Below are 14,641 nucleotides of genomic sequence, written 5' to 3'. Positions count from 1 at the left end.
AAGACCTCATTGCACATACACTTCATCATAATGGCCAACATCATTCTGCCAATGTGCATAACAATCCATTTGGTTCTTTGACGAGCATCCATAAAATGTCTCACAATAATTTTGACAATAAATATATAGACACAAGGAAACACAGGTAAGTTGTTATTGAACCACTATTTTGTTTTGTAGGTACATATTTACAAATTCCAAGGACAGAACACAGAAGAGAATTGTAATTAACATGATAACATTCCCTATATCCTTTTAGGAACTTCTTATCAATGGCTCATATGCGAAGAGAATGATCTTAAGCTCTATCTCGCTTTTCTAGAGATCTATTTCTAGAAAATGAGATAGATCTCAAGAAAATGTACTGAAAAGTGAGATAAGAGCTTAAGCTCATTTTTATTGCATACGAGCCAATATGTCAACTGGAAAAAATATTAGACCAAAACCGCACATAGTAAAAAAAACTCATAGAATTTTAATAAAAATTTTTGGTTTTGTATATTTCGGATCATTGTAATTACAAATAGAAGTAGAAGGTTACACTTTTTTGTTCTCACCAAAAAATTCCTTAGGGAAATAATCGAATGAATATTTTTATTCTTTGTCTCAGCTTGCTGAGACGCTAGATTGGAGCGTGTAACAAATAAAACAGTGAAGAGATGAAAGAAGGTTATTAGAAAAAATTGAAAGGAGTAATTTTGTCACGGTGTAGGCCAAAAGCAAAACTCACAAACAAAGTTTTGGAAAAAAAAAAAAATTATTGGCAGCTTTGGCTGGTCGGAATATTTTGTATTAATGGTATATGAAAGGGAAAAATAAATTGCCCACAAACAAATTGGAGGAAATGGGTGGGTGGGCGAAAAAGTGGGATGGGTGTCAAAAATCGTGTTTTTTTACGATTTCTGTCAGACCTATCGAAAAAAGTAAAATACAAAGTTGTAGATAGTAAAAAGATCTATATTACTCAAACCATTTTTATATAACTTCAAAAATGAGGAATAAAATGCATAAATACGATTTTTTATAATTTTTTACAAAATTACAAAATGTTTTAGCAAAACCTGGTTAAAAATTACTTTGTTATGTTTTTTTTTACCTATTTTAAGTGTTTTTTAATTGAAAATAATATTTTAAGTGTTTTTAAAAATCCAGCGTTTGCGCGCCCCATACCCCGATAATAGCGGCGATTTTTGGGTGTCACCTTCTATTTGCAATTATTCAATGGTTCGGATTTCAGACCTTGCATTTTTGGTGACGTACAATGTTTAAGGTAAACATCTATTTCGTGCTTATTTATTTTCGTTTTTTTTTTTATGTACTCTAACAAAAGAAATCAGTTTCTAAGTTTGTTTTTGATCGTTAAAATTCGAACGCCTTCGTCTTTTACAACGAATTGTAAGTTAAACTGGGGTACTTTTGCTGAAGTCAAATTAATTGAGCGAAATTTTGGGGTCCTTCAAAAAGATTAGGGGTAAAAAAAGGCGCCTTTGCGGAAGCCAAACAAATCAACCAAAGATTGGCGACGACTTCGTCTTTCAAAAGAAGACGTGTAAAAAATAGTTTTTTTTTTTATTAGAACACTTGAGTGAATCAAAATTTTAAAGACTTCAAAATTGACCAGAGGGCAGGGCAGTGTCAAACACAAGCTCTAGCAATGAGGGAAACATTCAAAAACGAAATTAAGAAGATTAAAGGTGATGAGATGAGTCAAAAAGGCGTCTCATTCTGTTCGGAAATTCTGAACCTACATTAAATCCCAACCAAATGACCTACGTATGTCCATAATGGACTTAGGGAAGCTGCAGCCAGGATTAATTTGTAATTTGAAAGGTTCTTGGTTATGGAATGAGCCTAACATTTTGGATGATTTAAAGATTTCCACCAAAAAAAGTTCTTCGATCAATAATTTCAAATAATCATTCTGTTGCAAAAATCATAAAAAAAATTATAAATTAATTTCCTATAATAATAATAATAAATTGATCCTAAAAGCTTTATAAAAATTGCTCAATAAAACCTTTCTCTGTTCACCTCCAAAGGCGATATAATTGGTCTTATAAAAGCTATTATGCAAATGTGCCATAAACCTTACTTGCACATTACATGACTGCTTGCCAAAAGGCATACCTATACTCATAAAACCCATAAGTGCATGTTATAACAAGGTTATACCGCTAATTATAACCGACATAACGTTTGCATTGCTTTATATTAAAATTTGAAGGCACGCGAGCAAATATTTTAGACAGTCATAATAATTTACTCCTACCTGTTTTTCCTTCAAAAGAATTCTCAAAGTGGTAAAGGGAGTCTTAAAAAAACTCCTTTTAACCAAAGAAAATATTTAAAACCGCCCATAATTCCATAAAATGTTCAAGAAAAAAAGTTCTACAAAAAAGGCATGTAATCAAGTGGCATGCATATTACTCATAAACGCTAATTCCATCAACTTCAGCTATTCGATCCAAGACATGGGTAATGGAAATTACAAAAATGGAAAAAGCAAAAAACTGTACAAGAAACCTCGTGTGTCCCATAGTTGACTTCTATGAGACGACTTTTGGCCCGAGGGCTAACAGACATTTAGCTATTGTAAGGGTCAACTTATGGGCTAACTTTCACCTGTTGGCGTTGTGACACAATCACAACAAAGGTTGTGGTTTTTGTAGACTTTTAAACTACAAAAAAAGAGCCATATCGCCATGATATCCGTTCCATGGACAAAGGAAAGAATTTCCCATCAAAAGAATGTTTTTTTTTTGTTCTAGGTATGTCGAGGTGAGGTCGGTATGGGCCGCTAAAGGTTGGAAAAAAAAAAACTTTTATTTTCCCTCTATCCTTCATTTGTTCCAATTTTAGTTTTTTTTTTTCAAATGATCCCACAAGGTAAGGATAGTTTTTTTTTTGTTCTTTCCTTTTTTCATTAAAAAAAAATTGTATTCTTTGGTGTTGCTAACAAATGCCATAAGACCAAATGGATGACGTGACTTTTTCTACTTGTCTAGCCTCAGGTGGTTTGAGCCTTTATAGTTGGGATGGTTGGCGAATGACAAGTCCTATTTTTTGTTGTAAAAGTAGTTTCGTAGATTGAAGGTTAAATAAAAAAAAAAAAAGAAAAAATGTTGAATGTTGGGGTAGAACTGTGAAATTGTCAGTTGTTATATCGTGTTTTAATTAAAAAATTCTCGTTTTTGGTTTTTGAAAAAAAAGAAATATCGATTCAATGAATTAGATAGTGAAAGGATTTGGTTTTATCTTTGTTAAATTTCTAAGAATTCTGTTAAGGAAAAGGTGTACAGATTTTTAAAAACGTAATACAATTTTACGTCCTTCATTCTTCTCCCCCTTCCTCTAAAGTCTAAACCATATTTTTTGTGTAACCTGTTAACGACAAAAAAATAGCTTCTCTTTTTTTGGACGTAGTCAATAAAGCTCGAATTTTACGAACTACATTTTAACACGACTAAATTTGTAGGTACAAAATATTAAAATTTGAAAATATTTAAAAAATCGTCCTTCCTTCGTATAAGGCTCCTTTCAAAGATAGGCTCTCTTGAGCTTTTAAGTGGAAATGCGTTGAAGGTTAAACTCTTCGAGATAACTCCAAGAAATAAAATATTCTACCATTCTACGCATTACAAAGATGCTTCACTTCACCATCTCTTCAGGATTCAGAGGGCCAACCAATACTTTCGTATTTGGTATTTCGTATTTCGAATCAAACAACATTAATTACTTTAAACACAAAACAGGTGGAGGTGGGTCACATTAAAATTTTAACATCACTTAGGGGAAAGTCATTCATATTTAAAGGGATTTTATAGAATTTGGCTTCAAGCTCTTTTTTCGAAAATGTATGCTTTTGGCGTGCGTCGATGAGTCTTTTCTTCCCTGGATTAAAAACTCTTCAAACCTCAATACAAGTATTGATGGATTCATGTCTGCCCAACGCTCCGTTCTGCCTCCGACTCTCTTTCTCATGTTTATAAATGATCTTTTGGACGGCTAAATATGATAAGGGCAGTAAATTTTGATCTTTATAGCATTTTCTAAAGGGGAATAAAAATTCGCGTAGAATTTAATGCTTCAAAAAGACAGTATCGCAAAGTTTTAAACGCCTTTTTAGTAATTTACTAAGTCAAATGCAGGCTGATTTTTAGCTTATTAAATTACTAAAATGGCTTTAGCATTTTACTTAATCGGTTTAAATTTTGCGCCAGTTTTGTTTACTATCATTGAAGCGGACCATAAGAACCAAAAAAATGGTATCTACTATATACCTAAAACTTTCTCAAAAATTGATATTTAAAAAAATAAGTTTTTGTGATAAAAAATATATTGTTTTTGAAAAACAGATTTTTCGAAAACGGGACATTTTTTTTAAATTTTAGTGTTGACACCGCCATTGCAACTTTTTTTATCCGTTTAAAAATTTGAACAACAAGTTTTCAAAACGAGTCAATCGTGCAATTAATTTGTTAAAACAGTAATCATAAAATTAAAAATCGGTATGATTTTTGTTTTTTAATTTTGAATAGGTACAATATATGTTAACATTTGTACTTGGACTGCAAGTCTTTGATAGAATCCGGCTTCTGTAAATAATTGTGACATGACACCTGCTTAAAAGTTAATTAAAAACTGTTACTTTTAAGTTCTCATTCTTTAATTTATTATCTCTTCAATGATTCCCAGTAAATTATGCAGATATATTTTATATGCATTGAAAGTTTTTAAAAATTATTCCAGAGGATAAAGAGTACGAGTTTTAAAAAAGTTGTTTTTAAATTAAGTTGATTAGCAAGTCATTTTCGGTATATGTACATTATGTACCTACAATAAACTTCTAAATATTTTAAACACATGTTGTACTTTTTATAACACCTGCCAGAAAATATACAAATAATTTTTATTTAAGTACAATGCCGGTACTCAAAATACATATTTCTTATTTTTTATTTTGTTTTCTATAAACAAGTTATCCTCGTCAATCCAATTTTTAATTAATTCAATAAATTCAAGTTCATCACATAAAATTTTATTACATAATTTAAGAAAAAAAAATACTTTTTTTTTTCAAAAATTTCACCACATCTACCAGCCCAATCATTAGTCATCGAATGGTTCGTAAACCAAAACTAATTTCTTTATTTGAATTGCTAATTTGTTTAATTTTTTGCTTTGTTCCTATCTCGTCTGGATGGTTTTTTTTTGTTTATAGTTGCATAATGGTTAGTTATTCAAAAATTATTTTCAAAAAAAAAAAATAAACAAAAATAAAAAAAACCTGTTTTCGATTTATTTTATCGATCTTTCTTTCGATGAGAAATTTTATTTTAATTTCGTATAAACAAGAATAGAACAAACACCTTTGATGACCAAAGCCTTGAACTATGTTAATTTTACTCAAGCAGAGGAAAGAGGTTAAAGTCTATGAAAGCAAGAGTTAATTAATAAGTTAATCATAAAAGCACTTAAGGTGTTTATATCCATTAATAGCTATCAATTAATAATAGTTATTATTAAAGTCCGAACTGTGTCGATAGTGGGATTGGAATGCTATTGTATTGACATTATTTCAATCTCAAAGGGGTATATTCATATATGCAAACGCGTGGTACTCGTGCATCGGAAATGGTTAACAGACGCTGTGGAAGCATATTGAAATACTTTGCGGTTTAAAAATAAATCTGGCTAAATCATCTTAATTAAATTTTGGCTTATGAATTATATTGAACTGTAGATATAGAAAAAATAAAGATATTGAAAATGTGAAAACAATAGGAGTATCAAAAAATAAATTAAGTTCATATAGGTTTTCGAATATCAAAAAGTTATCTCCGAATGATTTAGTGATGGTAATTTGCATGAACTGTCTTTCAGTCTCTCAGGAGTCAGGATATCTGACTAATTGTCAGTCAATAAGGAACTACAGCCTAAATGGATGGATCTACGTTAAATTACTTATGTAACGGTTTTTGGATGCTGTCGTTGTACAGAGGAATTTTTGGAGTTAATAAAGAGCAAAAATGACGATACTTCTTGTCATATCCCAGTTTTGGAAAAGTTTAATTTTCTCAAAAAAAGGCTCCAAAAATCGTTATTGCAGGTACCTCCCAAACTACCGTTTTTAAGATCTGACTATCTTCCAAATGACGACGATTTTTTTTTTTACAAATTTTCAAAAACAGGACATGTTTTTTTTTATTTGTGTTTTGGAAGTGTTTTGGCAAACCAACTTTATTTTAAATTTAACTTTATTTTAAATTTTGCAAATTATTTTTAAAATTAAGATGTTGATTTTTGCCTTTGAAGAACAAATTTTTAATTTTTTCTCATAAGTAGCTGCTATACATTCACAAAACTTTAAAAGTTTTAAAATTTGTAGCAACTTGAACTCTAAGAGCAAGTCCGTGCGACCCAGTCTTGCATATTGTTTACTTGCAAATTGCGATATAGTCAAATAATACATTAGGGTTGTACAAATATCAATACAAAAATACATTTAAACAAAAAAAATTAATGCAAAATATGTTCATTAATTTGTTTTTATATTTGTCGAGTTTCTCACAATTTTGTCTACTTGTCCATACATACATAGCAATTTCGACTATTACCTATACCTAATATTGAAGCTATATAAGACCAAACAGTCAAAATTGTAAGAAGTTCGACAATTATTAAAAAAAAACATAAAATATTTTTGTTGCATTGATTTTTTGTTTTCAATGACGAAATTTTCTGTTTACAATAATAACATTTTATTTTTAATGCAATTTTTTACTTGCGATATAGGTACTATAGGGCAAGTTTAGGATTCGTAAAAAAAATCGAACTCGAGATAACAATTTTACATGACATTACGATGATGGAGAATGCCAAAAAAAGTGGGGCCGGCAATTCTGTCTGTCTGTCTGTCTGTCTGTATATACCTCGAGCTGCAGCCTAAACGAATGAAGTGATTTTCTTCAAACTTTAGTAGTTAGCAGTTTTTGGTGATTCCCTAGAGGGGAAATTGAAATTTTTTTTTATGACCAAAACTAACGGTACCTGCCATATAACGGAAATAGAAAATTTAATATTGTTCAAAAACGGCTCTAACGATTTTGATTAAAATTTGTGTGTGTAGTATTTCACATAAGAGCCAACTTTTGAAATAAAAATAATATTTTTTGTGCAGTTATTAACGCTACCTGCCATAGAACGGTTTTTTTGGTTTTTGAATATCTCGTACAAGATTATCCCGATTTCAACGAAAATTTGTATACAAAAGCGTTTAAGTAAAGGTAATATTAAAATTTTAGAAAATTTTCAAAAAAACCATTTTTGGATTTTTAAAAAATATTTCAAATTTTTTTATTGAAAAATCAATTTTTTGAAAACGTGTGAATGAAAAATTTATTTCTTCAAAATGGCATACCAACTTTTTTTTTGAAAAATATTAGAAATAAAAATTTTTTTTTTTTAAAAACGGCTCTAACGATATTCGAAATTTTTTTCTAAAAATACCTGTTTATATAAGTAATAAAATGGCATACTTGGTTTTTTGTAAAACATAATTTTAAACGGTGTTTAAATATGAAATTTCTTAAAAATACAAATTTTAATAATTTTCTTGAATAAAAAGCTTTAACATAAGAGTTACTTTTAGCATAAGAGCAAGTACGTGCGACCCCAGTCGTGCATTTTATTTAAATTTACGATAAATTTTTTTTATTGAAAATATTTTTTTGTTTGCAATAATTTTTTTTTAATGAATTTATTTTTTCGTGGAGACCAACGAAAAATTTCGTTTCACATCAGCAGCATGCTAGGCTTTAGCCAACGCAGCTAAATTCTTATGAAAATGACAGAGTTTAAACGGATTCCATTTATTCATATGTAAAGAGGTGGGATTCAAAAAGAGCATCATCCTGTCAAATGAAGCCTTATTTTTCTTTGTGTATAAAGCCTTTCTTGAAAATTATTTGAAAGGGTTCTTAGAATCAATTTTGTAGGACCAATCATAACGGTATGCTATAGAATACCAATAAAAGAGGTATAATAGCTTTATAATAGCATACGAGTAGATACCAACTTCATTTTTGATTAAGTTTTTTTTTTCAAAAAATTATTTATTTAAAAATAAAGGCTCTAAAGCAGTAAAAAAGAAATTCAAAATAATTAGAGCCGTTTTTATTTTAAAAAACAAATTTTTAACATAGTTTTGTTTTGAAAAAAAGTTTTGAAAAAAAGTTTTGAAAAAAAGTTTTAAAATAAAGTTCTGTAGCAATAATTAACGTCTTAAACCAAAATAAAAAAAATCCGATTTAAAAAAATAAATTAAATTTGTTTTTTTTTTTTTTAATCAAAAAATTAATTTTTTCAAAATTTATTTTCGGCTTATTTTCAAATTAAATAAATCGTTGAAATTGATAGCAGTTTGAAAAGAAAAAAAAGGTTGAATGGCAGGTACAGTTAATATTAACAACTAAAAAAAAAACAAAGTTTTCAATAGTAGACTTTGTTTTAAAACTTTGTTGAATATGATAAAAACCGAGCCGAAAAAGAAATTTAAAACTATTTAAAAAACAAACGATTTAAAAATTAGGTTGGCATAGATTTCGCAACAACATTTTTTGACCTTTTACCAATTTGTTGGTATTTTTTGTACACAGGACACCCTGTGTTTGTTGCACAAAAAGGGAAAAACTCATACTAATACGTGTAGATTGGACCTTTTTTCTACACAAATTTTTTTATACAGACTTATGTACTTCAAATAGAGCTTCGTTCAAAATAGCAATAAGTTGACGATTCCTTTTCTTTTATATTAATTGAAAGTTAAAATTAACAAAAAATTATATTCGAATAATAATAATTATAAAAAAAATTCTATTATTCCACTTTAAAACATCAGATTTTTAAATTCAATTATGTTAACTAGCCCAAAAGACCAAGAGTCCTTTTAATTCTTTATTTTAACAAAAACAGTTGTTCTCTCGACAAACATTTTCAGCACACTAATTCCTTCCCAGTTTCCATTCGTCAAATATGCCGTTGGAACACAAAACTAGTTTTTTTTTTTTATATGACCCTTTAGCCCGCTTTTTGTACTCCTTTAAAGAGCTCTGACCGAAGCATACAATCAAGTCAAGACTGCGTAAATTTGAATTCGACGCATTACCAAACCCATCCTGTCGAACCTGAACTTTTTGACTTATAAAATTTTAAGTCTACACCAGCTTTTGTGTAATGATTATCCTATATCGCATAATTTTACTAAACTAAAAATTTGATTGTGTGTTAGAATGGTAGATGAATAGCTGAGGCTATTTTCAGTAAACTTGCGTCATTTAAGTATAAAGAAATTCAAATAAGCCGATCCCCTTAACTTAATAATCCATTAACCAATTTCTTACTCCAAAAGAAATGCGTCTAATCTTCAAGGTCGTTTATTTATTTCATTATTTCTTCAAATCTTAACTACCTTAGGTTATTGTACTTTGATATTTAACTTCATCTCGTGTATTTTTAATGTTTTTTGTTTTTATTTTATTAAATAAGAACAAGCTGCAGCAAATAGGATATACCTACAAAATACAAGAAATTTGCATTTATAAATGATACAAAATAATACAAAGTAACACCAATTGTATCATCTCAAGTACCCCGCCCCAAAAATCAAATCAAAATCAAGTTGGAACACTTTCGACTTACGACCTGTTCTTTTTGGGAGAAAGGTTTCTTGTCAAGTGAAATATTTATTTAGTTGTTTGTTTTTTTTAATTTCAAACTGAATTAGATATTATTCTAAAGCACTGATTTGAGGAGCTATAAAACCTCAATGCAAATTATAAGATCTAGTTCATTTTTCATAATTCAACGACGAAGCAGGACGCAACAATGAGAGCATTTATTGTAAGTTTTAATCAAAATCGGACAAAGGATTCTTACAAAACGTTCTCAAACCTTTTATGTTTTTTGTAGATTCTAGGTTTTTTGATAGCAGCATCAAGTGCAGCTAGCTTGGGTTACAATTATGGCCCAGGAAAGTCTGGAAACCTTGAAGGAAGCGGTAGTTCGTTGGTTGGAACAGTTGGACTGGCTGGAACTGGAAGCACTTATAATTCGGGAAGTTCAGGAAATCTCGAAGGCAGCAGCAGTTCGTTGATTGGTAATATTGGAGGCATCAGTGGCAGCCGTTATGGCAGTGGATTGATCAATTCTGGTAGTGGAATAATCGGAACTGGTGGTTTGATTAATACTGGAGGATATGGAGGTCGACTTATTAGCGCTGGTGGTTTGATCAACTCTGGAGGAAGTCAAATTATCAGTGGAGGAAGTGGACTTATCGGTGGAGGAAGTCAAATTATCAGTGGAGGAAGTGGACTTATCGGCGGAGGAAGTCAAATCATTAGCGGAGGAAGTGGACTTATTGGCGGAGGAAGCCAAATTATCAGTGGAGGAGGAAGTAGACTCATTGGCGGAGGTGGTTCAACCAACGTCATTGGAATTCCTTCATTAGACTCAATTCCCCAAACTGTTGAATACAGCAAACAATTCTTCAGTTTCGAAGCCCCCGAAGAAATCCAAGAAGAAGGCACAGTTACCAAGCAACTTAGCAATGTCTTGAAGAAGAATCTCCAAGTTGTCTTCATCAAGGCCCCAGAAAATAACCAAGCTACCAATGCAGCTTTACAACTCGCAAAACAAGCTATTGAACAAAGAACTGCTATTTATGTTCTTAGCAAGCAAAATGACGGTGCTCAATTAGTTGGACAACTTCAACAAATTCAAGAGAGCGTACCAACCGTACCTGAGGTCAGAATTGTGAAATACAGAACTCCACAGGATTTGGCTTATGCCAAGGAAATTATTCAAGCTCAATATGAACAAACTGGAGGATCAACACAAAACTTTGATGGAGGTGTTGCTCCAGTTTTGAATTATGCCAGTGGTGGAAATTCAGGATCTACAGTTTTATTGGGAGGATCAAATATTGGTTCAAATATTGGTTCAAATTATGGATCTACACAAATTATTTCAAGTGGTCCTTCTCAGATTATTGGAGGTGGTTCTTCACAAATTATTGGAGGTGGTTCATTATTGGGATCTAATTTAGGATCAGGTTTGGGTTCAACGCAAATTATTGGTACTGGAGGTAGTCAATTGTTGGGATCTGGATTGAGTTCAAGAAAAATTATTAACAGTGGCTCTTTGATTGGTGGAAACTATGCTTTAGGTTCGAATCAGGTATCATCAGTTAGTGCACCAGAAACTACACAGTACCTCCCCCCTTTGAAGAAGAAGTAGAGAAAAGTAATGTTAATGTAATTTTAATTGTTTTTTGTGAATGTAAATAAAACGAAAATAACCGAAAAAATTTTTTCTTAAACCATTTTTGATTAAAAATATTGACCTCCCGAGTAAAACAAATTGAATTTTGAAAGAAAAAAATAAAAAAAATCTTGACCGCCGCCGCACCACAGCTTCACCACCGCTGTTTGGTGGAAAATTTCGGCTGCACCACGACTGCACCACATCCGCACCATTTCATTTTATATGAAAAATTCAGTGCACCACCGCCGCACCACGTCCGCACCATTTCATTTTGTATGAAAAATTCGCTGCACCATGATAGATACATAGTTTTAGATTATTGAAAAATAAAAATAAAAAAACTACCAACGAGAAGGAGATTTGCACTGGAGCAGAACACTTTCAATTAGAAGTCCGACGCCTTAACCACTCGACCACCAAGTCATGTTTGTACGAACTGACAATTTTTTGCTGAAGGCAAAATAACTTTGAAGACAACTTAAACATTTGTATAAGTACGAAAATAGAATTTTTGATCATGGTGCAGACATGGTGCGGCGGTGGTGCACCGAATTTTTGATTCAAAATGAAATGGTGCGGACGTGTCGCAGTCGTGGTTAGGCGTTGGGGGTGCACCGATTTTTTTCATACAATATGAAATGGTGCGGATGTGGTCGAGTCGTGGTGCAGCGAATTTTTTTAAATGAAATGGTGCGGACCTGGTGCAGCGGTGGTTTAGAAATGTTTGAAATGGTGCGGACGTGGTGCAGCGGTAGTGCGGTGGTTTAGAAATGTTTGATCATGGTGGGGACGTGGTGCAGCGGTGCGATGGTGTGGCGCAATAGAAATTTTTTTAATAATGTTGCGGACGTGGTACAACATTGGTTCGGCGGAATTCCATTTTTACTCGGGCTTTCATGAAGTAAACCGAAAATTTTTAATCTTTTACATGGGTCAATCCATTGATTTCTAAAACCTATTTATGTATTTAATGTAAAATTTGCGTTTTAAGGAAAAACGAGTCTGACTTAAAAAAATATTCAATTGTCTGAAAAAAGATACTATTTCAAGAAAAAAATGAGTCTTTTAAGGTTAAACGATCCTGACTAAAAAAAATATTCGAAAGATTGAAGAAAGATACTATTTCAAATACCTACTTAGCGTTTTAAGAAACCAGTCTTTTAAGGATTAAACGAGCCTGACTTAAAAAAATATTCAAAAGTGTGCAGAAAGACACTTCAAGACTCAATTGTTAAAGAAAGTTGAAGAAATGTTCACAGTTTAGGCTAAAAAATCAGGAAAACCAAAAATTAGAAGTTTTAAAACACAATATTGTTTTTTTTTAATTCTGCTGTTTATTTTTTTATTATCAAAAAAATAAAAACAAATGAAAGCTTATGAAATAACCTTACTTGTCTAAACACTAACTTTCAGACTTATTTCTTCTTAATAATTTGGGTTGGGGACGAGTAGTTAGTTGATTGGGTTTGTGTGGTCTTGGTGATAGTTTTGCTAACTCCACCAGTTGAACCGAAACCAGATCCTGATCCGGATCCTGAACTGAAACCACTTCCAGAACTGAAACTGCTTCCGGAACCGCCGCCGATACTGCCCGAGCCGAGACTGCCCGAGCCGAAACTGCTTCCTGAACCGAAACCGCTACCAGAACCGAGATTGCTTCCTGAAGAGATAACTTTTGATGTGGTAATTTGGTTTGAACCTGAACCAATCAATGATCCAGAGCCGAAATTGCTTCCTGAAGATCCTGAGGTGAATCCAGTTGATGAACCTGAACCGAAACTACTTCCTGATGAACCTCCACCAATCAATTGAGCTGAGCCAGATTGAGATGAACCAGCACCAATCAATTGTCCTGATCCATAACTGCTTCCACCTCCAATGATTTGTCCTGATCCATATGAACCTCCAGATGAACCACCAAAGCTAACTTGTTTAGTTTCTCCAGCACTAGCATAATTCAAAACTGGTGCAACACCACCATCAAAGTTTTCGGAAGCTCCTCCAAAGTTATCGTATTGAGCTTGAATTTCAGACTTGGCACGTAGAACATCTTCGTTGGTCCTGTATTTCACAAATTTAACCTCAGGTGTTGTTTGTACGTTCTCTTGGATTTGTTGGAGTTGTCCAACCAATTGAGAACCGTCAGCTTGCTTGGTAAGAACGTAGATAGCTGTTCTTTGTTCGATAGCTTGTTTAGCGAGTTGCAAAGCAGCACTGGTGGCAGCGTTGTTTTCGGGGGCCTTGATGAACACAACTTGGAGATTCTTCTTCAAGACATTGCTCAATTGCTTCTGGACTTGTCCTTCTTCACGAGCTTCTTCGGGTGCAACGAAGGTGTAGAATTGTTTGCTGTATTCAACGGTTTGTGGAACAGAGTCAAGGGCGTTGAGTCCAATGTTGAGGGTGGTACCGCCGGAGCTTCCTTGTCTGTATCCACCTGAGCTGCTTCCATATCCACCACCGCTGCTGATGATACCTCCTGAGCTACCTCCATAGCCTCCTCCGCTGATCAATTGGCTTCCAGAAGAGCCACCATATCCTCCACTGCTGATTCCACCGGTGCTGATCAATTGGCTTCCGGAAGAGCTGCCGTATCCACCGCCGCTGCTAATCAATTGTCCTCCAGAGGAGCTGCCGTATCCACCGCCGCTGCTGATCAATTGGCCTCCTGAAGAGCTGCCGTATCCGCCGCCGCTGCTGATCAATTGTCCTCCGGAAGAGCTACCGTATCCACCGCCGCTGCTGATGATTTGGCCTCCAGAAGAGTATCCTCCAGTGCTGATCAAATTTGAAGAGCTTCCCAAGGATCCTGAGCTGCTGTCTGAACCGAAAAGTCCTCCGTTCAAGTTACTACTTCCACTGTTGTAAGAAATGGTTGATCCTTGTCCAACAAGGTTACCAGATGATCCTTGTGCATAATTGTAGCCGGGTAAGGTACCAGCACTGGCTACTGCCAAAAATCCTAGAATCTATAATAAAAAGCAGGCATTAGAAATAAATCCTAACCTTAAAAAACCAATGTCAAAAATTCGAACTCACAATAAAAGATCTCATGTCTATACGTTCTTACTTTGTCGTTGACTTGTGAAAACTGAACTATATCTTCAAAAGAACAGGGGAGTTTTATAGTTAGTTTGGCAAAAAAGAACTAACCAACAAAACTATAATCTATTCTATAATCAAAAGAAATATAAAATAGAATATTTTAATAAAGGTGATAAATGCTAAGAACATTGGAGAAATTTCGTAATCCCCAAAAAATATAAATTTACATATGCATCATTTTCGTTTTTTTAATAATATTTTTTTTTTGTTTAAT

General features: G+C 32.8%; 3 protein-coding genes across 5 annotated transcripts in view; 2 read left to right on the top strand and 1 right to left on the bottom strand.

The window, feature by feature from the left end:
• LOC129913047 (uncharacterized) overlaps window positions 1–14,641 on the top strand; it is a 248,694-nt gene that overhangs the window by 122,663 nt on the left and 111,390 nt on the right. For all 3 annotated transcript variants that reach the window (XM_055991431.1, XM_055991432.1, XM_055991430.1), the window contains one exon: window positions 1–145. In XM_055991431.1, coding sequence (XP_055847406.1) covers window positions 1–145 — 145 coding nt within the window. The remainder of the gene's footprint in view (window positions 146–14,641) is intronic.
• LOC129913048 (keratin, type I cytoskeletal 14-like) lies at window positions 8,590–11,407 on the top strand. The gene is made up of 2 exons (XM_055991433.1): window positions 8,590–9,900; window positions 9,970–11,407. The coding sequence occupies exons 1-2, from the start codon at window positions 9,886–9,888 to the stop codon at window positions 11,293–11,295; spliced, it is 1,341 nt and encodes a 446-aa protein (XP_055847408.1). The 5' UTR covers window positions 8,590–9,885; the 3' UTR covers window positions 11,296–11,407.
• LOC129913046 (keratin, type I cytoskeletal 9-like) lies at window positions 12,656–14,489 on the bottom strand. Its single transcript, XM_055991428.1, has 2 exons — window positions 14,362–14,489; window positions 12,656–14,291 (listed from the first exon to the last, which is right to left on the bottom strand). Exons 1-2 carry the CDS (start codon window positions 14,374–14,376, stop codon window positions 12,738–12,740), a joined length of 1,569 nt encoding a protein of 522 aa, XP_055847403.1. The 5' UTR covers window positions 14,377–14,489; the 3' UTR covers window positions 12,656–12,737.

The sequence above is a fragment of the Episyrphus balteatus genome, chromosome 3 (assembly GCF_945859705.1).
Source record: "Episyrphus balteatus chromosome 3, idEpiBalt1.1, whole genome shotgun sequence".
In the NCBI taxonomy this organism is placed as follows: domain Eukaryota; kingdom Metazoa; phylum Arthropoda; class Insecta; order Diptera; family Syrphidae; genus Episyrphus; species Episyrphus balteatus.
This window is presented reverse-complemented; position numbering and strand designations above follow the sequence as displayed.